General features: G+C 37.1%; 1 protein-coding gene across 6 annotated transcripts in view; it reads right to left on the bottom strand.

Moving 5' to 3' along the window:
* The window catches only part of utrn (utrophin), a 274,929-nt gene that overhangs the window by 52,337 nt on the left and 197,939 nt on the right, over positions 1-24,653 (bottom strand). For all 6 annotated transcript variants that reach the window (XM_073874808.1, XM_073874812.1, XM_073874811.1 and 3 more), the window contains 6 exons: positions 24,141-24,201; positions 11,932-11,993; positions 9,641-9,715; positions 8,569-8,766; positions 8,384-8,473; positions 2,684-2,841 (listed from right to left, as the gene is read on the bottom strand). In XM_073874808.1, coding sequence (XP_073730909.1) covers positions 2,684-2,841; positions 8,384-8,473; positions 8,569-8,766; positions 9,641-9,715; positions 11,932-11,993; positions 24,141-24,201 — 644 coding nt within the window. The remainder of the gene's footprint in view (positions 1-2,683; positions 2,842-8,383; positions 8,474-8,568; positions 8,767-9,640; positions 9,716-11,931; positions 11,994-24,140; positions 24,202-24,653) is intronic.

The following is a 24,653-nucleotide window of genomic DNA, read 5'->3' as shown; positions in this document are numbered from 1 at the left end:
TAACCACCTACCGCACATTGTCCGGTAACGCCTCGCCCCTTACCATTATGATAAGCTGCATGTGCTCCTGTGTATTGTAAACAGTATTGCCTTATCGATTTGACCCCGAATCAGACCCAGGGAATATTAGTGAAGAGGATCAAGCAGAACCTATGGAAGCACAGATCTTACAGGACGTTTCAGAATGGTATGCTTTTTGTTTGTGGTTGTCTCATAGTTTTTATATACGCTGTTATTTGTAGGTATTATTTGATTTACAGACTGCAGATTTAAGTGATCGCTACTGACTGTATAGCACCGTTAGTTTTGTCGAGTGTAGCCAAATATCAGTCGCCAGAACTATGAGCCTATTATGAAAACAAACCATGGCTTTACTACAATGGCAAAACACAACACAGAAGCATGTTTAGCGTGCCTATAGCTATAGGAGCATGTGAGTAATCACTACATTTAGGGCTGCAACAACTAATCAATATCTTCATATAACATGAGCTGCACGTTTATAATCAAGTAATTAAAGCTCTAATCTCTGATTAAGGCTTCTTTTAAACGGTTTCTGCAGGTTGATGTTTTTCTGCTGGTTAGAAATTGAAGGATTAAGTTCATTAGTTGTTGGTATTTGGGCTGTAAATAGTCATTAAGTTGCTTTTTGACTATTTTGAATGGCCATTGGGTTGGTTTTGTTATGCGGATCTGGCAGTTATATCACCAACTAAGAGATAACGCTTCTCTGCCAATTAAATAGTTTTTATGGAAATCCATATTTCCTCTATTATCCACCAGATGGCACTCTTACCCAACTTATAAAACACTAAGGGGGCGTGCACACCAAAGCTTTTACGCCGCGGTCAATATTATCAATTTTCCAAACTATCGGTATCGGCTTTCATAATGGCCGATAAATGAATATAAAAAAAACCCGGACGAAACAGTCCTGGGAAGGGGGAGACAAACATTTAGGACTGACCTTTATCTTCTTTAATGATAATATAAATGATGATGATAGTAATAATTTCATCATTATTTTTTGTAATTATTACTGTCAATAATAATAATAATAATAAGCTGGTAGACGTAATAGTTGTGGCTGTTTGTTAGGGAAATCTGTTAAAGTTTTGTTGCGCGTTTCTGGGAAAAAATTATCAGCCGATATATCGGATTATCGGATTTTAAAACCAACAAACATTTGTATCGGTATCGGCCTTCAAAATCCCTTAACGGTCGGGCTTTACTCAGCTCTGACAAGTATCACAGCTACCATAGTGCTCAGCTGAAAAAACAGCTGGCATTGGGTGTTTTCAGCGGTGTAAAAAGCTTTGGTGTGTCCCGCCCCTAAAGCATGCTCTGTGTATGTAATTGATAATTGATTTTGAAAATCCTTTACCAAAATTTAAATATCTCAGCTTTTTGCTACCAATATTTGAGAAGTGATAAAAAGAGAACAAATTAAGAAATTATGTTTTTTTTAAAGCAGAGGGTCTGTTCATTCATTTATTGTATGTTTATATATTTAAAGAAGAACATTTTCCGGAAGGCATTAAACTTAAAAATATTAAATTAGTAAAACTCTGTTTTGCGTGTGGCTTTGTTTTGTGTGTAGCTCTGTTTTTGTAGTGTGTGGCTTTTACACTTTTCAAAGTACACTTCTACGTGTGAATACCCCAATTTAGTGCTATAAGTGAAAATCGAATTGCTTTTATCCAATTAGTCGATTAATCTAAAAAGTAATCAGCCGATTAATCGATTATAAAAATAATTGTTAGTTGCAGCCCTAACTACATTAAGCTTTAATCAAAGAATAATCACACAACAAACACCAACATTTAAAGTTCGCTGGTAGGATTAAAAAGAAGTTTGCAGGTGTCTGTAGGGGTTTTGTCAGGTAAATTAAAAGGCAATTGCTTTTAAAAAATATTTGAGTTTTGAGCATTGTAACTTGATGTTGTTTATGCTCAAACAGCAACAATACACACTAAGTAAAAAAAGCATAATCAAGGACCCCTTTAATATAGACAGCATTCCTAATAATGTGAACTCTTAGATAAAGAAATCACTTTTTGTAAACAAACATAATCACAAACAAAAAACAGGGTGATAAACAATGATTTTGGAAAGAGTTTATCTGATGTACCCAGAGGCAAAAACATATTTGGCAGTGATTTAAATGCACTAACAGGAGAATCTGTAACATTGACAGACAAAGAAGCACACACACAGTCAAACAGATTTACAGACATATAGACAGAGACAGATGAAAAGATAGATAAAGAGACAGATTGATGAACAGACAGACAGAAAGACAAGGAGGCAGATGGAAAAAGTCTCTTAAGAGGGTTCAGAAATAAGCATGATCATCTAGCGAACACTTCAAAAGAGTAACCATCTCTCTTTCTAAAGTGAATATTTATAGGCTACTGGTGAAAGTGCTGCAGGACACTAGTAAAAAATGACTGACAACACTATTAAACCTCACACGGTATCTCATCTGAGGTAATAAGAGGCAAACCAGTTCAATAATTCACAGATTGCTTTATAACTCAATAAGACGTCTGTCAGACCCTCATAAACAGAAGCCCAGAGTTAAAGACACAGGTTGTGATCAGTCATGCCTACACACTGATGTGTGCATGTGTGTGTGTGTGTGTGTGTGTGTGTGTGTGTGTGTTTGTGTGAATTCACGCACATGCTGGAAGCAGCTGCGCACGCTGGGCTCAATGTTGCTCCCGCCGAAGGCCGCCACCTCACCCAACTGTCGAGGGATCTGAATGACATCATGGAGCAGAAGACCCAACTGCCTCTGGTCACACGTACCACCCGCTGAAGACACCTGATTGAACAAACCTAAAACAGACAGACAGAAACACACATCAGTACAACTCAATGAAGAGACAGAGAGGGAATCCGGGGGATTTTAGAAATATTCCAAATTGGAAACTAAAATTTATGGGAATTATTTGGAAATTGAGGGAAATTTATATAAACTATATTATATACAAACATAAATAAACATTTTGTTTGGTCATAAGCAGACATGCATGCAAGGAAATACAAAAGTATGTTTTAAAAAAGGAAAGAAAAAATACTCCAAACTTTTGAAGGGTAGTATGTATTGTTATAAAAGATTTTTATTTTAAATAAATTGTTTTTTGATTTAATAAATCTGTTCTTTTTTAAAGGTGTAGTGTGTAAATTTTAAGGGCATCTAGTGGTGAGGTTGCGAATTGCAACCAATGGCTCAGTCCACTGCTCTTCCCACGCTTTTGAAACGAGTAGACAAGCTATGGTAGCCACCACCAAAAAAATGTAATCGACAGAGGCAACTTAGTAAAAAAATTTTGTCCGTTAAGGGCTTCTGTAGAAACATGGATGTACAAAATGGCGACTTCCACGTAAGAGGACCCTCGTATGTAGATAAAAATGTCTCACTCTAAGGTAATAAAAACATAACAGATTATTATATAATGGTCTTTATACACCCCTGATAATATAGTTCTGGATATTATTTTTCATTTCTGTCAAGAGATCCTTTTAAAAATTACACACTGCACCTTTAACTTTTTATTCATCAAAGAATCCTGATACTTGTGACATCAAGTCTGGATTCATATAATCAAAAATCCTTCAGAAATCATTCTAGTAAGCAGTGTGGTGTGTACATGTGACTGAGAATTGTGCAGGGTAATTGAATTTAATTGAGACTGCATGAAATTGTCTTGTTTTAAACAAAATTATTTTTTCAAAATACCTAGTTAATTCCCATTAATTCCCTTGAAAAAGTTTCCAGCGTTGAAACTTCCCAGAATTTTGCATCCCTATCCCTGACACGGTTTCTTTCTTTTGGATCTGACCTTGGCTTGGGAATGGAAATGACCTCGATTAACACAACGAAAGCAGAGCAGTATATGTCCCACACCCCTAAACTGAAGACCCCTCTTGCTTACAGCCCTTTAATAAATGCTTGCTCACACAAACAAACACAAAGGGCTACACTTTAAAAAATGATTTCAAGAAAAATCTTAGTATTTTTGTCTTGTTTTCAGTAAAAATATCTAAAGATTCTTAAATTAAGATCTTTTTTCTTGATGAGCAAACTGACCCAAGAAAATAAGTCTAGTTTTTAACCCAAAAATATAAAAAATTAAATGATTTTGTGCATAAAACAAGCAAAAAAATCTGCCAATTGGGTAAGCACATCTTTCTTACTTTTTTTTGCTTACCCCCATTGGCAGATTTTTTTTGCTTGTTTTATGCACAAAATCACTTAAATTTGATATTTTTAGACTTATTTTCTTGGGCTGTTTTGCTCGTCAGGAAAAAGCATCTTAATTTAAATTTTTTTTAGATATTTTTACTGAAAACAAGACAAAAATACGAAGAATTTTTTTTCTTGAAAATAATTTTTTGCAGTGTAAAGTCATATTAACTCTTGTATCAGACTCAAGGTCAGTAAACAAATTAAATCGTCTGTATGTCGGTCTGTCTTAGCTACTACCCATGAGAGTAACCCTCAAACTGCTCTATGAAAACAGGAATAACATGTTTTCCATCTTAATAACCATGATGTACTTTTTTTTGTTGTCTGTCTCTACGGTGAGCATTCGCCCTTGTAGCTTTTACACTATCCACTAACCAGGGAAGGGATTTAAGCACTCAGAGTTTCGATCAGAAGAAGGAACAAAGATTCAAAGCTCCTGAGATGAGTCAGAGCTTAAAAGAGCAAAAAGCACAATTAAGTGAAGAGGTGAATCGTGGGAGTGCAATCTGTGCTTTTAAATGACTGTGCTTTTAGAAACAAAACAGGAGAACCGCAGAGAGGAGAAGAGCATCATGGGATATGTCATGTTTAACAAACAAGCTAATTAAAGTTGTGATCTAACACTGTCTTCAGGCAAAAACACCAAAATATCCAGTATACATTTAAATGATCTGATATTTTATCGACCTTAACCAACATTTATCAGCACATCCACCAAAACTAATAAACATCTTTACTCTCAACTAGTGATTGCAAACTGAACTACAAATATAATGTTTAACATTCTGTTGTGAAAGGCACGGTACCTATACCTGTCATGACAATATGATTCTGCAAAATTCTGTCATTAGTCAATGTGATTTAAACTTACGTTACCCAACAAAGAAAACAATATCTACCAATGAATGCAGTGCAAAAAAGAGCCAACAATCAGAGAACTTACTGTTACCAAACAAACATTAATGGCATCAAAAGACCTCGATAACAACTAAGAGCGCAAGGATCAGTGAAGCAAACAGATAACTTTATTGTTGTGTGCCCAAGACCTCATTTTGAGTGCAGATGCAAATTAGATTTTTTGTACATTTGACGCCACCCGAAAATGAACTCTGGCCGAGCAGGTACATCTATACCGGCACCTTTATTGATCCATCCGTGCAGAACAATGCACACACACTTTATTTTTCACTTTTTTTAAGAGGAGTTAATGGCTATTTGTACATTGTAAATGAGATTATCTTTTAATTTACTTGTATACACATGAAGAGCCCAAACGCAAACTCCGCTAAACACAATCTCTGTCAAAATGAGATAATGATATTAACTGTATGCTCTCAGCAGGTATTATATGTTCATTAAACACTTTCGCTTCACATGAGCTTAATCCCAGCCTCAGACTGTACAGAAATACCAGTTTGTTGACAGAATCCTTTAATCAGCATGTTGATTTTTCAGCAAAGTCCTCTAAGTGCACAGAAGAAATATTGGATGAACGGTAGCATGCATATGTCATGGTGCACAAGTTTTTTACCTGGTTAAAGGAGGTTTACCAAATATATAAGGATATTGACCGAATTTTTAGCTTTTTACTTTTTTCAGAAAGACTTATTTAAAAGTGAGTCATTTCACAAGCCTTTTTAAGATGTAAAATAAACACTCTGGGCCCTATCTTGCACCCAGCGCAATTGACTTTGTCAGTGACGCATGTATCATTTCGTATTTTGCACTGGCGCACAGCGGGTTTTTCCCTCCACAGACGCACGTCGGCAAACTAGGGAATGAACTTGCGCTCCCTGGCCAGTTCAGCGCAAAAAAGAGGCGTGCTCTGCCGCAAACCATCTCTTATGCTATTTTGCAGTTTCAAAAAACAATTGCGCTACTAACAAAAAAAAAACTAGTCTAAAGTCAGTGGCGCGTTGCGCGTGGTTCATTATGCTATTTTAAGGGCGCATGCTTGACCATAATGTATAGCGTGCAGAACGCGCATTGCTTATCTAATCTACACAGATGGAACAGTTATTTTTTCACATCATAAATTGTTACAATAAAAAATATAAGATAAGGGAAATCATTAAATCATAAATTGTTACAATAAAAAATATTAAGACATGAGATAAGGGAAATCATTGTGGTGAGCATTGTGGTGATAGTTTTTATTTATTTTGTGTGGCAGCGTTAAACAATTATCATGCAAATAACGATTAAAATATTTTTATAAGTTTGTTGTGTGGCTGTATTACGTTTATTTTATCTAAATAATAATTAAAATGTTTTCATAAGAAACCTTCATGTATGTGAACTTGATTTGTAAGTGTACTTTGGGGTTGGACCTTGCTGGTTTCTTGTGTCCGATTTCAAAGCCCCCAAACCCTTTCAGCAGTGAGGGTGGACGCAGCGATGTCCTCCTGTGTGCCCGGCGTGCCCGATTTATGCTGGCAAGCTTGGGATCCCCCCGTATCCTGACATCGTAGTGCTTGGCGCAGCTGATGAGACAATTGCGGCTATTTCCTCTCACGCCTGTTTAATCGACGCTGATTTGGGCGGGTTTCTCCCATCCCCATACAAAACAACTTCTCTGTCTTTGACTGCTCTTACAAGAACGTTGGTCTCTTCGGCTGTGAACCGCTCCTGGCGTGCGCCTAGTAAATCCGTCATAATAATAGCAACCCGCCATGGAACTTGCGCCCTTGCATTTAAAGGGAATGTTGGATGACGTTCTGATTGGTTTATTTGATGTTACGCCCAAACCACACCTATGAATAATGAACCTACTTCAGACCAACCCCTTATTGATTTGCGCCCGGCGCAAGACTTATTTCTCCCGCCAGGAAAATAGCAACAGCGCCCAAGATCCGCCCACAAAGTCACTTGTGCTTTGCGCTTCGGACTTGCATTTCAGATCGTTAAAATAGGGCCCTCTGTGTCCCTAGGGTACATTTATGAAGTTTTAGCTCAATATACCATATAGATCATTTATTAGATCATGTTAAAATTGCCACTTTGTAGGTGTGAAAAAAAATGTGCCGTTTTTGGGTGTGTCCATTTAAAATGCAAATGAGCTAAAGAAATGCAAACACTGATCACCATAATGGTGGTTTGTTAAAATTTAAACTTAACTGTGCTGTCAATTATTTTCTCTCTCTGCACTAAATAGCAATGGCGTGTTTGGATAGTGTAGATTAAGGGATGGTATTATCCCCTTCTGACATCACAAGGGGAGCCAAATGTCAATAAGATATTTTTTCATGTGCTTGTAGAGAATGGTTTACCAAAACTAAGTTACTGGGTTGTTCTTTATCACATTTTCTAGATTGATAGAAGCACTGGAGACTCAATTATAGCACTTAAACATGAAAAAAGTCAGATTCTCATGATATGTCCCCTTTAAATACCAATGAAATTACTAATGTGACAAGTACAAAAATAAGGCATTTCAATTACTGGCTAGTAAAAAAACAACTAAACCTAAACATAAGAGCATGGAAAAAAACATAAACATTTACAATAAAACATAAAAATACATACAATCTATTACATAAATAGCTCTAATGTCCCAAGTATGAGTGTTATTTTAGACATACTACTATTTAACCCTACTGAAAGTTGCTTTCTATCGTTTTATAATAGAGTAATATAATGGTGAGCGGGTCAGGTTTAACACCTCTTCTATTTTGGGAGGCATGCAACCATGAAGAAGATGCTTTACTTAATCTGGTTTGTCTCTGTGCAATTGCAAACAACTTGTAAATATGTATTTTCAGAATTGTTAGCAAACAATTTTCTTTTTACATTTATAAGTCACACATTTGTATTGTACAGTCACAATGATTGATGGAAAGTGTATTTCATTCAGGTGCTGCATTTCTTTTTATATGACATTTTACCAATTCCCAAATCCTTTATTGTTTCAAAACTTCTAATGTGATTTATCTCTAAGATGTTTGGTTGGGTTAATGACTTTTATTGAAGAATATCGCATCAGTCATTCTCTCCAGGTAAGCAGACAAAATGTTTTGTCATGCAATTACTGCTTTAGGACAAAAATACAGATTTTTCGCAAACCACCTCACATCGTGTATGCTTAGTGCTGCTGTTAGTGTTGCCAGTGTATTTGTTGTAAGAGCTTACATTTGTATTTTTCTTCCAGGTGACCCTTGCAAAGAGAGAGTAGGCCGATCTTCATGGACAGAACGCGGATCTTTCCACTGCGACCCGTGTGAAAAACAAAACACATCATGCAGAAATAAGATGACATTCAGTCTGGGTGCTATCAGTCAGAGAAATGTTAGTGTCAGTGTGCGTCTCGTACGTGTCATAGACGTTGAGCAGCCAGTTAAGGCACATGTCCACACACAGTGGGACATTGACCAGATCTTTGTGTTCCTGCTCCAGACCATCATAGATTGACGTCAAACAGTTGATGACCTCAGGAACCGTCAGCTGCTGAGAGTTTACGGTCAACTTATGCTGCTGAAACATCGACTGTGCCACATTCAGATCCAACAGGTCCACTGACAGACAGACAGATCACAATACACCATTACTTTACTAAAAGCCAAATCACAAGACAATTAATAGCCAAATAAAGCCAGTGGCGGAGACAGAGGGGTGGCAATGGTGGCACTGGACCCCCCTGACATCTGACTGGCCACCCCAAATTGAATTCACTACTTTCACTCCTTCAAATAATTCACTTCCTGTTAATCTTTGTGTTTATTTCACATCATAAAAAAAATATTACGAGAATACTAACGAACATCGCAAATAATGATTTCAGCGTATGCTGTGTATAGTAATTGTCTTTATGTGGACTGAATAGTAATGAAGCCTAGACTGTCCTTCCTTTCTTTGTTTCATGTTTTAATTCTTTAAGTGATCTTTATAGGCTACTGTATGCTTATATGATTCACTGTGTTGGACTGGACAACAGCCTTGAACTTAAAAACAGGATGTGCATCGCTAACCACACCCACCGATAGCACTTTCTGACAATATACAAGCAATAAAATGTTAACATATCTTGAACTTTCACATACACTAAATGAGATTTGTAAGCCATATGACACTTGTTCACAGTCTCGAACTGGTTATAGTCCATAGCACAAAAACATTTACCGCTTGTGGTTTAATCACGCTGTAAGTTTACCAACAATCAAAACATCTTATCTTTGACAGAGCGAGAGATTTACTGCGCCTTGTTTACATTTGTTTTATTTACACCAATTAACAACTCAAAAAACAAACAGGCATGCAAATGAGAGATGAGGCATTGAGACGATACCGCATCGCATATACACACGCTTCTAACTAATTCTCTCTGTGCGGTTAATTGAGGCGACGGACTGAGACGAAGCACTGGTGCGTTTCTAATCATTTAAGACTTACGGCAGAGCGCTTTCTGTAGACGCCGGATCTTCATTGCCGTTCTGTATGCAGAGAATCGCACGTTGTTGAGGTCAGCTAGAGAGAAACAGACAAAAATTAATGCCAGTATGCAAACCAACAACATTTTATACAAAACCATAAGGTTTAGATGTATCAATGAAATGAGTGTAAAGATCAAGAGTGGGTTGTGTGGACACTACAAATGCTTTTTAGCCAATTGGTTGTTTACAAACTATGCCGCATAAGCATCTACAAATGTAATATTATGTGTTTTTTAAAACCCTGTACATAAGCAAATGAAGCTTTAAAATGTTTTGCAAAATGACATATTTTATGTAACTGAAACAGTCAACTGTGTGCTTACTGTAATTTATCAAAACATCTTCATTTGTCTTCAACTCAAACAGGTTTAGAACAACATGAGGGGAATAAATGATGACATAATTTTCATTGTTGGGTGAACTATCCCTTTAAGATGTTTTTTGGTCGATTCGGATCACAAGTGGACGAGAAAGACACATGTCCGTGTTTTAATCTGTCTCTTCTGTCCACGTCTGTCCCGATTACAACGAGGGGATGGTCGATGGGCGGGTCCCTTTGCTTTCATTAAAATATGAGCGAGAAAAATAGCGGGTTTAAAGTGACGCGCACTAATATTACAGTATGTGAAAGTACCGCCGCATGTGTTATGCCAAGTTCAGACTGCACGATTTTAGCCCCGACAGGTTTTGGGAAATCGCTGACAAATGTCCGAAATCACAGGCAAATCGATGGTCGTGCACACGAGTGATAATCACACAGTGAGACGGTTTCTGAGAGAATCGCTGACGAGTCGCCGACACCCGCGAGATATTTGGCATGCTAAATATCTGGACCGGTCTGCGATTCAAAATCATGCCAGATGAAATGTGTTTAGACTGACAAAAACATCGCAATGACCTACAGCCAATGAGAGAGCAACATACAGGACAGCTGGTAGTTCGGGGAGGAGTCTCCCAAAACATTTCCTCCTTTATCATCTTTATTTGAAGAGTTTGGTTTCAAAACGCGATAAACGCCATTTTTGAAATAAATGAGTTACTGCCAAAATCAGTATTATATCAGGTCAGTATTTAAAAGTAAATTCTTAATTTTATGCAAAATCCAATATCAGCAGTGTTATTCTGTCATCTTTTCTCCCTTTTTTCCCAAAACGCGATATACGCCACTCCTCCTTTTCTACAGAACGCAATAAATCCGCTCCACAAATTAGTGGAGCGGATTTATTTACAGTAGGCGCTCTTTTGTGGATGTTAAAACATATTTGACCACATGAGCGCCTACACCACAAAAGCAATCCGATCGAACATGTTTTTGACTGTGTCTGAATGTGGTCAAAAGTGGACCTGTATTTAATATATACAGGCACACAGTTGAAAATTAAAGAAAAAAAACCTATTTAATTGTGCTAATGGAAATCTAGGATGGAAATCATAGACTGTAAAAAATATGGACGTAGTGTCCGTGATGTCACCAATAGTTTTCTGAAGATCGTTTTTGAAGCTTAAAGCATCTTGGCCATGCGTTACTGCCCATCACTCGCAGATATCCGTAGATGGGTAAAAAGGCGGGACGTGGGTGAAGCTGAGGTGACCGTTTGCTGAAACCACACCCGCCTAGCTCGACTCTAATGACAGTAGTAGCTGTTCAACTGTCACTCAAGTGGCCACGCCCTTAATTATGCAGAACTTTAAGGCTTAATATCATTTAAACCCCTCACAGTTGTCATGAAGGGCAAAATTAGCTATACAGACCAAAAACACTTTTTGTACCAGGCTTTAAACATATTATTTTCTACTGTAAAGTTGGCCATTTTAACAAGGAGGTCTATGGGAATTGCCTCCCTTTTGGAGCCTCTAGCGGCCAGTCGATGAACTGCAGTTTAAATCATTCCTGTATTGGCTTCATCAGAGAGATTGGAAGGTTGCCCCTCGATGAAAATGTGATAAAACTGCAATGACAAACAACTGATCTTAATAGTCCCTCTGTTATCTTTATGTTTATGATCACTTTTTGCTGTATTTTTGGGTGCAAAATATGTGGATACATTTTTTTGTAAGATTGATGTGTTTGGTGTGTTCTGTCGCTAGAGATTTACTGTCTTGCAGAGATGGACGTACACATCTCACTGTCCAATATTCCTTTAGCTTTGTATTTTCATGAGATAAGAGGAAGTCTCTCAGGCCTGATAAGATGTGAGTCTCCCTGTGTTTGTTTGTGTGTGTGTGTGTGTGTGTATCTCTGGCACTTACAAAGGGATTGATAGAGCTCGGTCATCTTGGGATGGTCCCAGCACGTGGACTGGTTCTGATGACTACAGAAGAGAAAGCAGAGGGTCAATTGGGCTCAGTACAGTCATATAACTTCAGCTGTTGTGTGAGAGAAATGCTGGTTTAGACACAAGCAAGTGATGGTGGGGTTTATGGTGCATGTGAAGCAATGGCTGAGCTAGATAAAGAAAATAAACAGAGGAGGGACTATTGAGAGGTCAGAAGCAGGAATATGTGTCATAAACCAGGGGATACCAAACCGTTTATTTAGTGACCTACTTAACCAACTTATCACAGGATCCAAAAATATATATTTAAATGGAAATATGGAAGAAAAAATACACATTTGTTCCATTTTAGATGAGAGCAGTTGATTGTATGAATTAAATATACGTTTAATTGCAATACCAAAAAAAACATGCTGGTCATCAAAAGTTTTTGTGTCATTCACAGCAACAGTCAAGTGACTTTGCACAACCCGCTAGGGCTGTAGCGATTAATCGTGCAAATGCGCGTTTTCTCAATGAATGAATTTTAATGAATTACGGTGAAATCCAGGCACATCCGAACGACAGGGGGCGCTCTCATGCAGAAACTCCCTTTGTGCCACAGAAGAAGTAGCATTACAAATGCTGTTCCAGGAAATGTCTAGTAGAATATTTATATCACAGTTCTTCAAATAGTTTCAAGTATTTTCATGACAATAAAGAATATTTTGAATGATTTTATTTAACGACCCAGATAGCAAAAAATATCCGCATGGCTTCTTTATGCCACCAGCCCCAAGCTGTCGGCTATAGGTGCGTCCCGCTGGCGGGGATGAAACTTTTGCCGCTGAATACGTCACTCCCATTTGTTGCGAGATGCCGCCAGCATGCAGCCGGCGGACCGACTGCTTAATTTATGCAAAAGTGGCTGCCGCGGCGGTCCACCGTCAGACCTGTTTGCAATTACGCCCTTATGACGCTTACTGTCGCCAGAGCACCGCCGGTGGTCCGCCGACTCATTGCTATCTGGGGAGTGTTGCTTTTTTAAATGCACGTTATAAACGACTCCGACTCATAATCATTTTAGATTAATAAGGACTTCCTACTGACCAAATGCTGTAGTACATGCACAAGCTGTGCATGAACAAAAAATTGCAGCTTTGTGATTAGAATCGATTTCAGACAGGCATTTTTAATGGGACACGTGATTTAATCGTTACATCCCTACAACTCGCCTTATACGCCTAATTCAGTCCACCCAGCGTCTGCTGTCAAAAAAATAACAAAATAAAGATAACGCACTAGAATCTGGGTTTTTATATTAGTGTGATTTTTTGTTATTTCCCTATTGCATTTGAGATCGGTTGGACAAGCGGTGCATGATGTCAGACTTTATGATAAACTTCTTATCTCCTATAGGAGGATTTATTAGTGATGGTTGTTATTAGTATGCCATCTTGCAACGTCTCTGACATAGACATGATTGATATCACACAGCTTCTTCAGGAGAGATGTGCTAATACTTTTACAAGCACTTACACTTAAAACTTTTACCTGTCCCGTAGATGCTAAAACAGACCAAAATATACAGAGAGACAAATCTGTGCCATCCAGATCCAGACACAATATCACAAAGACAGAAGTATCCTTTTCAGCAACCACTCAAAACCTCCTAGCAACTGCATAGCAACAAGAAGAGTTTTAGCATCATGCTCACCACACTAAATAGCACTGGTAATAATCATAGGGGAACCACTTTAAGTGCTACTGTATACAGCACCATGTTTTTTAACAGGGCAGCTATCTAATACCATCAAGATTCAGGACATCACGTCATCATATTTCTCACTGCTGAAATAGCTGAACGTTTCTAGAAAGAGTTTAGGTAGGAACGACATACTAATGTCTGACAATTACACACCAATACAACAGAAAGATCGGCAATAAAATCTAAACGTTGTTGTTAAAGAATTTACTACTGATAAATTAATACTGGCACAAGTTTCCCTCTATGACATCTATGGTGTTTATAGCCCCGAGGTTAACTTAAGATAATTGTTTCCCAAGTATGCTTATGCCATTAAAAGATATGTTTGTTTTGAAGGAAACTGAAAGGTATGCATGATAATCTTAGTTTATGGCTTATTAGGTGTGTGTGGAATCAGATCGATTGGCATATGAGATTAAAGCAACATGAGAGCGATTGCAGAGCAGACTGATCATAAAATGCTTTTAAGGGAACATATAAAATCTGACTTTTTCCATGTTTAAGTGCTATAATTGTGTCCCCAGTGCTTCTATCAACCTAGAAAATGTGAAAAATATCAACCCAGTAACTTCTCTGAAGAATGTGCAAAAATAAGTCATTGAAATTTGGCTCCCCTTGTGATGTCAGACGGGGATCTTATTATAATAATACGGCCCCTTAATCTGCACTATCCAAACAGAGAGAGAGAGAGAGAAAGAGAGTGAGAGAGAAAATAATTAACAGCACAATTAAGTTTTAATTTCAACAAATCGCAATTATGGTGATCAGTGTTTGCATTTCATCAGCTCATTTGCATTTAAAGGACACACCCAAAAACGGCACATTCCTACAAAGTGTCAATTTTAACATGCTATAATAAATTATCTATATGGTATTTTAAGCTAAAACTTCACATATGTGGTCTGGGGACTAGGGCTGCACGATAAATAAAATAAATGTGATTGTCATGTGCATCTCGTCAGTAAAGGGTATGGTGATTAGCAGTAAATCGGCATCATCTGCTTTCGAATGGAGCAGCATATACTACACAGCACTTCTGGGTACACAAAAGATTTATTTTACATCAACTATTGTGAAATGTCCCCTTTAACATCTCTCTATTTTATATCATAAAGTGATTGGTCTGCACAGCACTTACAATGTCAAACCTACCTTTGTTATCTGGGGTCGCTTGGGATGCGGTGACACACGGCTACATGTATTTTTACTGCGTTTATCAGAATGTTTTGCATTGACAGCTGAAGTTTCGCTCTCCGGCGTGGTTAGATTATGTGCCCCGCCCACAAATCAAAGCGAACCGTGCCAGATACCACCTCTGCAAAGCGAATCAGGGTACGCTTAAGCATACCGCATCCCAGTACAGAACGAAGCAATCACACTGGCCAAAACGAACCCTACTTTGGGGGTCAAACTATACGGATAGTGTGAGTACACCCTTAAAAAGACACTGATGGGCCCTGCTATTACCAATGCATTCAAGGAGCCAGGGTCAAACAGTCGGCTGTGGACGACCGATCTGTCCCATAATGTGATTTTCAGCAGGAACATTGAGGACTGAAGCATTCAGGACTGTCTGGAGGTTTTGAGCTATGGGTGGTAAATGAGCCGCTTACAGCCATCAGCAGAAATAAAGCACCTACAATATCCTCTCCTCAGTTGACCCCAGTTTTCCAGCATTAGATCAGTGTAATATACTGTACATACAGTAACAGCTCTGATCTAAACATCAGTGAGCATCTACATTAACAGTTGCATGCTGAGGTCAAATGAAGTGATATTTCTTTCTATTTTTCTCAGACGTCACAATGCAGTCTGGGATTGCTTTAGATTAAATCAAGTATATGACATAACCCGCCGTCTCAGATATTGGTCAAAGAATGTAAAAAGCAGCATTGTTATGTTGAATACTGTTTGAAGTGTAGTGTTTGTGTCAGAGGAGTGCCTACGACAACTTAAAATGTGGCGTGTGGGCAGCTCAATAAGTTTACAAGTTAAAAGTTGTTTTGTTATTAAAATCCTGCTAATTGTTAAATTCGTGCTGTTAATGTGTCTGTTTACTGCACAGGACTCCACATCACAGAGACTAAACCACAGGGACAGAGACAGAGCAGTTTAACTTTAGTAATAATCTGACACAGTGAGTGCAGACAGTGAAGCTAATGACATCCACAGCATGTTTCAGCTGCATACAGCATGAACATCTGTCAACAACTAACAGTACAGTCAGATGAAATCTCAACTGCTGTCTGTATAAATCTATAAACTTTACCACTTTACACACATGTAGGCGCGCACCCAAACATAAAATCATTGTTAACGAATTTCATTATCGATTAGTTGGTCTGTGACGTCACATTCTCCCGAACCAACATCGGACAGCACGGACACGCGTCTGCTTCATACAGCGAGAGCTGTGCACCTTGTTTCTTTAAACAGCGCAAGCTGCAGACTTAAAGTCAGGCATGTTTTCTTCATACAACATGAGCTGCACGTTTATCAGGCGCTTCTTCTTCTCACCGCGCAACCAGCTTGGTTAAAAGTAAGGCAGCGTTGCCATGTCCTCGCCTTTAAACAGAGTTCTGAATTTGTTTTTTTAACAGTTTCTGCAAGTTGATGTTTTTCTGCGGGTAAGAGACTGAAGGATTTGGTTCATTAGTTGTTGGTATTTGGGATGTGAATAGTCATTGGGATGCTTTTGGACTAATGTGCTGGTATTGTTAGGCGGATCTGGCAACCCTGAAAGGACAATGACGAAAGAAAAAACGCAAACAAATGCTGGTTAATAAAGGTTCAATTTTTTTCTTTAATATAAGCAAGTTTGTATGCGAGTTTCAGTTTGTATTTGTTTAATTTGTTGGGTTTTCATAAAAATAGTTTTGAACCACAAACTAAGCTTTTGTTTTAAAGTAATGGGGAAATCCAGGGTTTTGTTATGGTAACAACGCATGCATATCACTTTCATATTGTAATGGCTTATTTATTTTGTTAATAATGAATAATGTTAATTCTCATGAAGATCTAAAGTTAAAGATTAAAATGAGTTTATTAATCCCTGGCTAAATTTCCTCACCAACACATCCCTGAACACAAAATTAGTTCTGTTTGTTTATTTTTTGACATTTAAAGATGTTTTACTATTTAAAATCTGCACAAACTTTTTTATTTAACCCTTGTGTGGTGTTCATATTTCTGTTACTTAGAAAATGTTTGTGGGTCTAGTGGACCCAGAGCATTATTAGTATCTTAAACCAATGCAGTCATACAAATTTATGTAATATTGTTTACAGATGATTACTTTAGCCTCATTGCAAGTAATATAGACAGAATTTATGGTTAATTTTTGTCATTTACCACTGATATAGGACTAATTATAGATTAAAGTGCTATTCGTTTTTGTGATAATATGAAATAAGAGAAGAAACTTCTATTCTCCTCCAGATGTTTATCTAAAATAAGTATTTTCATCACTTTTTCATCTCAACTAAGTTTTTCATCACTTTGATGTTTAATTCTTTGAATTGTTTAGTTTGAAATTGTACACATTTGTGTCCGTCTACACAGCACAAGCCCCATCTGAAAAGATGCGGTATTATAACACATTATCTACACTGAACACATAACCTGTTCATGTCAGCCTACACAACACATAAGAAGCAGATTTTTACTGTGTAGCTGTGTTGCATATGCATTTCTTGCATTTTATAGACGAATACTGTGTCTTACTGTCCATCTTATGTCCACACACACTGCAGTACAATGTGTTGCTTTTGGCTACAACCTAAAATGATGAAAATGGTTGGATATGAAATTTTACTTTCTCTATTTCTCACTCTCTCACACACACTCATACACACACAAACACACACCATAGGTTTTGTGGTAACTTATGGTTTTACAAATAGTAATCAGTACACCAGTTTACCATGATTACTACACTTTTACTATAATACAACCATGGTTATTTTTTGTAAGGGATATAATGGTAAAATGTAGAATGGTTCCTGTTAGACAAAAGGTAAAGTTTTTGGGACAGTGGGAGCAGACAAGTGTTCATGCATGATATATAAAATGTTGTAACCTTGCACTGTTACAGCAAGTGCAGAAGGACAAAACTCTGACATGCATCCATCACATACGTACAGACATATTTACAAACACACTCATGCCCTCACAGGAGTCACAGATAAGTGAAAAACAGAGTAAAGTTACATAACATATTAAATTTTCACTCTCTTATTACCTCCGGGTCCAGTGGACCCGAACACCACATATGTAATATAAATGTGTAGGGGGGTGTAGAGTGTACAGTCATTATAAAGTTGATAATTTTTATGTTCTTTATAGAAAATGAGCCAAGGCCAATGAATCTGAGGTTGAAACAACAATTAATTGCATAATTTTTCTTTTAGTAAACATTAAAAACGGGTCCCACAGACCCGAACACCACACAAGGGTTAAGGCTTAGAATAAGTTTATCAAAATACAATCTTATATAATCTTAAAAAACAATCAAAAAGATTATATTAGTAAACCCTGTAGTAGAGTGTGGCTTTTGCACTTTTAAAAGTACACTTCTACACATAAATACACTTATTTAGTGCCTTATTTATCTATATTAAGTAAAAAATCTAATTAAGTAAATATTTATGTTTTCATTCGATTATTTCGAAAAAAATAATCAACCAATTAATCTATTATGAAAGTAATTGTTAGATGCAGCACTAGTGTTTGTTTGTGTGTGCGTGTGTGTGCGCGCAGTCTGTCAGGCTTTAGTCTTTTAAAGTATTTTTATACACAATGTTTTTGTTTCAGAGTTTGTTTGTGTCACGCTGTATGAATGCTGAACTGAAATGCTGATTTGTGTTCATTTTGCTTTATGTCTGTGGTTAGCTTTTGTCAAGATGTTTATAATATTACTACAGCTCTCAAAATTAACGTGTTGATTAACGGCACACATTTTATTAGCGTTCATTTAATGCAACACGCAATTTCGGTTTGGTCTAGCGGGCCATAGTTGAATAAATTGAGTCACAGCTAGACAGTAAACGTGAATAAAATAATTACATTAAGCCCTCGTTTAGCGATCCCAGTGCTCTAAATAGTCGTTGAACATCTAAAATGATATTTTTTGTATGAAATCTAAGAGGGGTACCATCCAAAATGCTTACCTAATACAAAAAGAATGGTTGTCCATCCACTTGCGCGTCTGAGATTTTGGTTTGGGTTTTAAAGCATGCAGGAATGAGAAAATAAAGTGCAGGATTGCTTGATGTTTAAATAATTATTAAGAGAGATAAAGTTTAGGACCTGATTGATGTAAATAGAGTTATTAAGAGCGACAAGACTTGAAACCGATCTTCCTGACACATCTGAAGCACGTGCACAGACGCGTGAGTGCCCGACCCCAATATATAGACATCTACACAGAATTACAGTTTTAAAAAAATCTGTTTTGACAGAATTCACTAAGATATAATTTGTTATGTCTTAAGTGTATGTTTGATTAACTGTTGGGAAAAAATATCTGATGTATAAATATTAGATCCTTGCATTACAGTAGATCTTGAAGTCTCAATGTCAATCAAACAATAAAGAAAAAAGTTGAACATATATTGATAGTTTTTGACTTTGTGTGTTCCAAATCTATTCGTTTTATCTGTGATTTTAAGGTATGGATGAGGTAATTTTGTTTTTGAACCTTAAAAAAATATTTTCTGCATGTTCTGTAGTTCTGCACACAGGCTGGTGTAAGTTAATTGCTCTGTGCAAAGAAAGAGAAAAACCACAGGTTTACATTACTTCTATCTTCTTTTTTCCATGCGTTTAATAGACAAACGAGTTCTTTAAAAGTCATATCTACTGTCTTTGAAACATGTCTATGTTCGTCATGCTCTATGTTGAGTATGATTTTACTAATAATAAACATACATTTGCATAAAGCATCTATATTTGTCCACACCCATGTTGCTTAGAGTATTAAAAACTTGAAAAATGCTAAATTAAGGTATATTTAGAACAGATAAAAATATGCGATTAATCGCGAGTTAACTCATTTAATCTAGATTAATCGCATGATTGTCATATTTTAATCGATTGACCGCCCTAATTATTACAAAAGCAAGTGTTTTATGGCAGTGCTCTATGCTTTTACACTGAAAAAAATGATTAATTCAATTTACAATTTTTTTTTAAGGTTAGTGGTTGCAATCAATTTATTTAAGCTACATTTAAACAAAAGATTTTTATTTTATTTTTCAATTTTTTTTGTTTAAATGTAGCTTAAATAAATTTTAAACCCCTTACCTTAAAAAATTAAGTAAATTGAATGAATATTTTTTTTCAGTGTAGGGTTAATCCATGCAGATCAGTCTGTCACAGTCAGGCTTTTTTTTCTGCAGTTATAAACACAGTGTTAGTACCTTTAATAATTAACTTCACTTGTTTACCCCGTCTCAAGATCAATCAGATGTTTGCCAAAACAGTAACCTACACTCACACAACAGCCGCGAGAGCTCATTTGAGAGTTTACTGAAGATTCTCTCTGGAAATAAAAGGATGAGGGCCAAACTCATGTATATTCATATATACACAACCATATGGGCTCTGTCAAGAGTGATCGCTGGAAAAGAAGTTCAGCCACCGGCCATTACACACACTTACACACTTTTTGGTCTATTTTATGCTATTACATATATTATGTATATATTATTATGCTCTAGTTATATACTTTAGTATACTTTATATATTTATATATAAATATATTATATATTATATAGTTATATACTTTAACAGTACAAAAATAATGCTCTTAGTATACTACTACACCAATAAATACAGAAAGCAATTGTTCAATTAAATCTGTCCAGCTTTTCATTCGTACGGCATGTCATTTATTTCTATAGTTTTGTGAGTCTATGTTTAATATTCAGCTTTAGTCCAGTAGTTGCTCCTGGTGGTTCTGTGACGCCTGAGATGTTTAGACATTAATCAAATACTGACATGAACATTTCATGACTTAACAACAAAACTGTTAGAATACAACTAATTGACCTTTAATAAATATGAGCGTAGCAAACACTTATTTTTGCAACAACATCACTGTCTGAACTACTGCATTCAAAAACGTTACCATGGTGAAATGTCTTTCTCCGAGTCTCCATTATTTTATGCCGTTTCATGTCATTTGCTATCCATCTTTTCTCATTTCTGGATCATTTCCAAGTCTATTGTCAGTACGGTGCCGTGAGCAACAATCTCTCTCTCTCTCTCTCTCATCCTGTCTTTCAGAGCTTGATTGTCACTCAGCTAAAGGGATGGTGAATTCGGACAACGTCACTGAATCACAATGATCCCAATTCTTCTGGGTAACGGTGTCAATAAACTGAGAGAGAACAGCGTGAGATCTATTGAAACTAACTTGCTTTCTCTGATGGGCTGAAAAAGCACTGCTTTACACCGTACATGTAAAGAAACCTTATCTCCACTGAGACCTTGTGGTCGTAAATCTGTGGCTACTAACCTTTTTTGTCTGCTTAGATCAGAGTTTGCATCCCTTTGCCTCTAGCAGGTCTCCTTAAACATTGTTGAATTGTACAGTGGTGGGTTTGCATCAACATGGGCACCGATCTGAGCTCTAGCAGCAGTTATATACCACAGACAGTATGCAAAGTTTAAGAGAGCATTACAGAATAGGGCCAAAATCATAAATTACATGTCTGCAAAAATCCCACCAATACCAAAAGACTAATATTAACAGAACAGTAGCTGGGTTTCCATCCACACGTAGAGCGAATCTTTTTAAATTTCAAAAACAAAAAGAAAGGCAAACAAATGTGAATTAGGTCAGTTTCCATGAAGTTGCTCGAGTGAATGATGGTGGTATTGGTAACCAACAGTAAATAAAACAAGGCACGCTTAGAAAATGGAGACAGGACTGCATAGTCACAGTTGGGCAAGTTATACATTTGCTGGCAGTGCAGCTTGTAATTGCCAAACTGAATGTTGTGCACAGAAGAAGAAATGCTGAATTTTTTAAGCATGCACGAGCAGCAAGGGCATTGCAACGACGTTGAGCCCCATGTATGGGAAAAACAATGTTAGCTGATACAGCTGGACGATCAGTCCCGTGGGTTTAATGTTCACTACGTCAGAATTTATTTGGTAAATGCGTTTCCATCTCCCATTATTCGCATTTACTATTTTAAGTCAAAAACCAGCTCAAAAACTTTTTTTTGTGAATTAAGGGACTTTTATTCGAAATTCGGCATTTCCATCACTCGTTTTTGAAGCGATACTTCAAAATGTGCATAAAATCTGTGTGATGGAAAGATGGCTAGTGATTGCCAGTGAATTTATTCCGTTCTCTTTAATTAGATTTAAATAGATTCATCATAGATTTATCATAACTACATGCTTAAAGTTTATATATTTAAGTAGTCCTCTATATAATATGTAAGAACTACTGAATACTTTGAATACATTTGTTAGCAACTTTAACAATTGTGGTCATTTGCAATTCTTAAAAACTTTTTTAACAAAAAAAAATTTAACTTTATGAACTCTGGCATACAGATTATTTTTTATCTCAAGTACTTTTGCAAGAGCCTGGTAACTTTGGCAAGTCAAAACTACTTGAATATATTGTGGAGAATATATTGTGATAATCTGAAAATCTGATGTTTAAGTGATATAATTGGCTCCCCAGTGCTTCTATCAACCTAGAAGATGTAAAAAAGATCAATCCAGTAACTTAGTTTTTGCTCACACCTACAAGTGGGCAATTTATTTTATATCTTAAAAAGTCTTGTGAAATGTCCCTTTTAAACTTTTTTAATTGCTTTTGTAAAATACATTCAGTAATTTAAATTCATTAACTATTCAAACACCCTGCTATTTTGCAAGTTCCCCACTTTAGAATCATGGAGGGGTCTGAAATTGTCATCGTAGGTGCATGTCCACTGTGAGAGACATAATCTAAAAAAAAATCCAGAAATCACAATGTATGATTTTTTAACTATTTATTTGTATGATACAGCTGCAAATAAGTATTTGAACACCTGTCTATCAGCTAGAATTCTGACCCTCAAAGACCTGTTAGTCTGCCTTTAAAATGTCCACCTCCACTCCATTTATTATCCTAAATTAGATGCACCTGTTTGAGGTTGTTAGCTGCATAAAGACACCTGTCCACCCCATACAATCAGTAAGAATCCAACTACTAACATGGCCAAGACCAAAGAGCTGTCCAAAGACACTAGAGACAAAATTGTACACCTCCACAAGGCTGGAAAGGGCTACGGGGAAATTGCCAAGCAGCTTGGTGAAAAAAGGTCCACTGTTGGAGCAATCATTAGAAAATGGAAGAAGCTAAACATGACTGTCAATCTCTCTGGGACTGTGGATCCATGCAAGATCTCACCTCGTGGGGTCTCAATGATCCTAAGAAAGGTGAGAAATCAGCCCAGAACTACACGGGAGGAGCTGGTCAATGACCTGAAAAGAGCTGGGACCACCGTTTCCAAGGTTACTGTTGGTAATACACTAAGACGTCATGGTTTGAAATCATGCATGGCACGGAAGGTTCCCCTGCTTAAACCAGCACATGTCCAGGCCCGTCTTAAGTTTGCCAATGACCATTTGGATGATCCAGAGGAGTCATGGGAGAAAGTCATGTGGTCAGAAGAGACCAAAATAGAACTTTTTGGTCATAATTCCACTAAAAGTGTTTGGAGGAAGAAGAATGACGAGTACCATCCCAAGAACAGCATGGGGTTGGTAGCATCATGCTTTGGGGGTGTTTTTCTGCACATGGGACACTGCGAGTTTTTGGGGAACAACCTCCTTCCCTCAGTTAGAGCATTGAAGATGGGTCGAGGCTGGGTCATCCAACATGACAATGACCCGAAAAACACAGCCAGGATAACTAAGGAGTGGCTCTGTAAGAAGCATATCAAGGTTCTGGCATGGCCTAGCCAGAACTTGCAAAACAGCAGGGTGTTCAAATACTTATTTTCCTCACTGTATATATATAAAAAAGATCCCATCTGCGCCCAAAGATTTGCATCTCGGCTAATCCTTAAATTTGCACTGACGATAAAACCACATTGGTTGTGTACATAAGGAGATCAAGGAATAAGGGTTTACATGTGTGCGCATAATTTTGAATTTTTTATATATTTATATTGTTTTTTATATTTTATATCATTTTTAATTTTCACAGGCCATGTAGGTGTCTTACTAGTTTTAGGCTTTGTGAAAGGCATGGTTGGGGTGACTTATGCATGTTTGGCTGAACACGTCTCCACAAAGTCTACCATTTCAAGTAGATTTACGTTCACATCAGCCAAAAAAAAAAAAATCAACAAACAAAACAAATAAACAAAACAAAGGAAAGGTCAACGGTAAGAAAGTGGCCTTAAGAGATTTGTGTTACTTACTTGATGTAGTAGGGCACTTTATTCTGAGACACGGCTCTCTGCCAGGGCGTCTGGACAGAAGCTGTTGACACACAGATAATAAAACATCCATTAGGTCTGAATGCACAAAGACCTGATGGTCTTGGTAAATGAAGCATTAATTAAGCACATCTCTCTCTCTTATAACAGTGAAATCTATCTCTCTTGATTTCTCAGGACACTGAAGCATTACTGCTCCTAATACAGTACATGTCACATATCTGCTCTCTCAGCAGACTAACTCTGATAAATCTGCTGTGTACACGCTTTTACCCGAGAGCACCTACTGGCACAGGATTAAGGAGGCTTGAAACTTCAAAAGGCCATAAAAGTCTAAGTCAGTGTTTTAAGTTAGGCTGTGTCAAATAAATGACTTGAATCAACAACAATTATCAATGTACTGAACCTGCTGCAAAGCTACAGATCTATTAAACATGGACATGATTTGTCGATGACATGGGAAACAATTAAAAAAATCCACAGTACATTAGGTGG

This window comes from Misgurnus anguillicaudatus, chromosome 13, assembly GCF_027580225.2.
Source record: "Misgurnus anguillicaudatus chromosome 13, ASM2758022v2, whole genome shotgun sequence".
NCBI lineage: Eukaryota > Metazoa > Chordata > Actinopteri > Cypriniformes > Cobitidae > Misgurnus > Misgurnus anguillicaudatus.
This window is presented reverse-complemented; position numbering and strand designations above follow the sequence as displayed.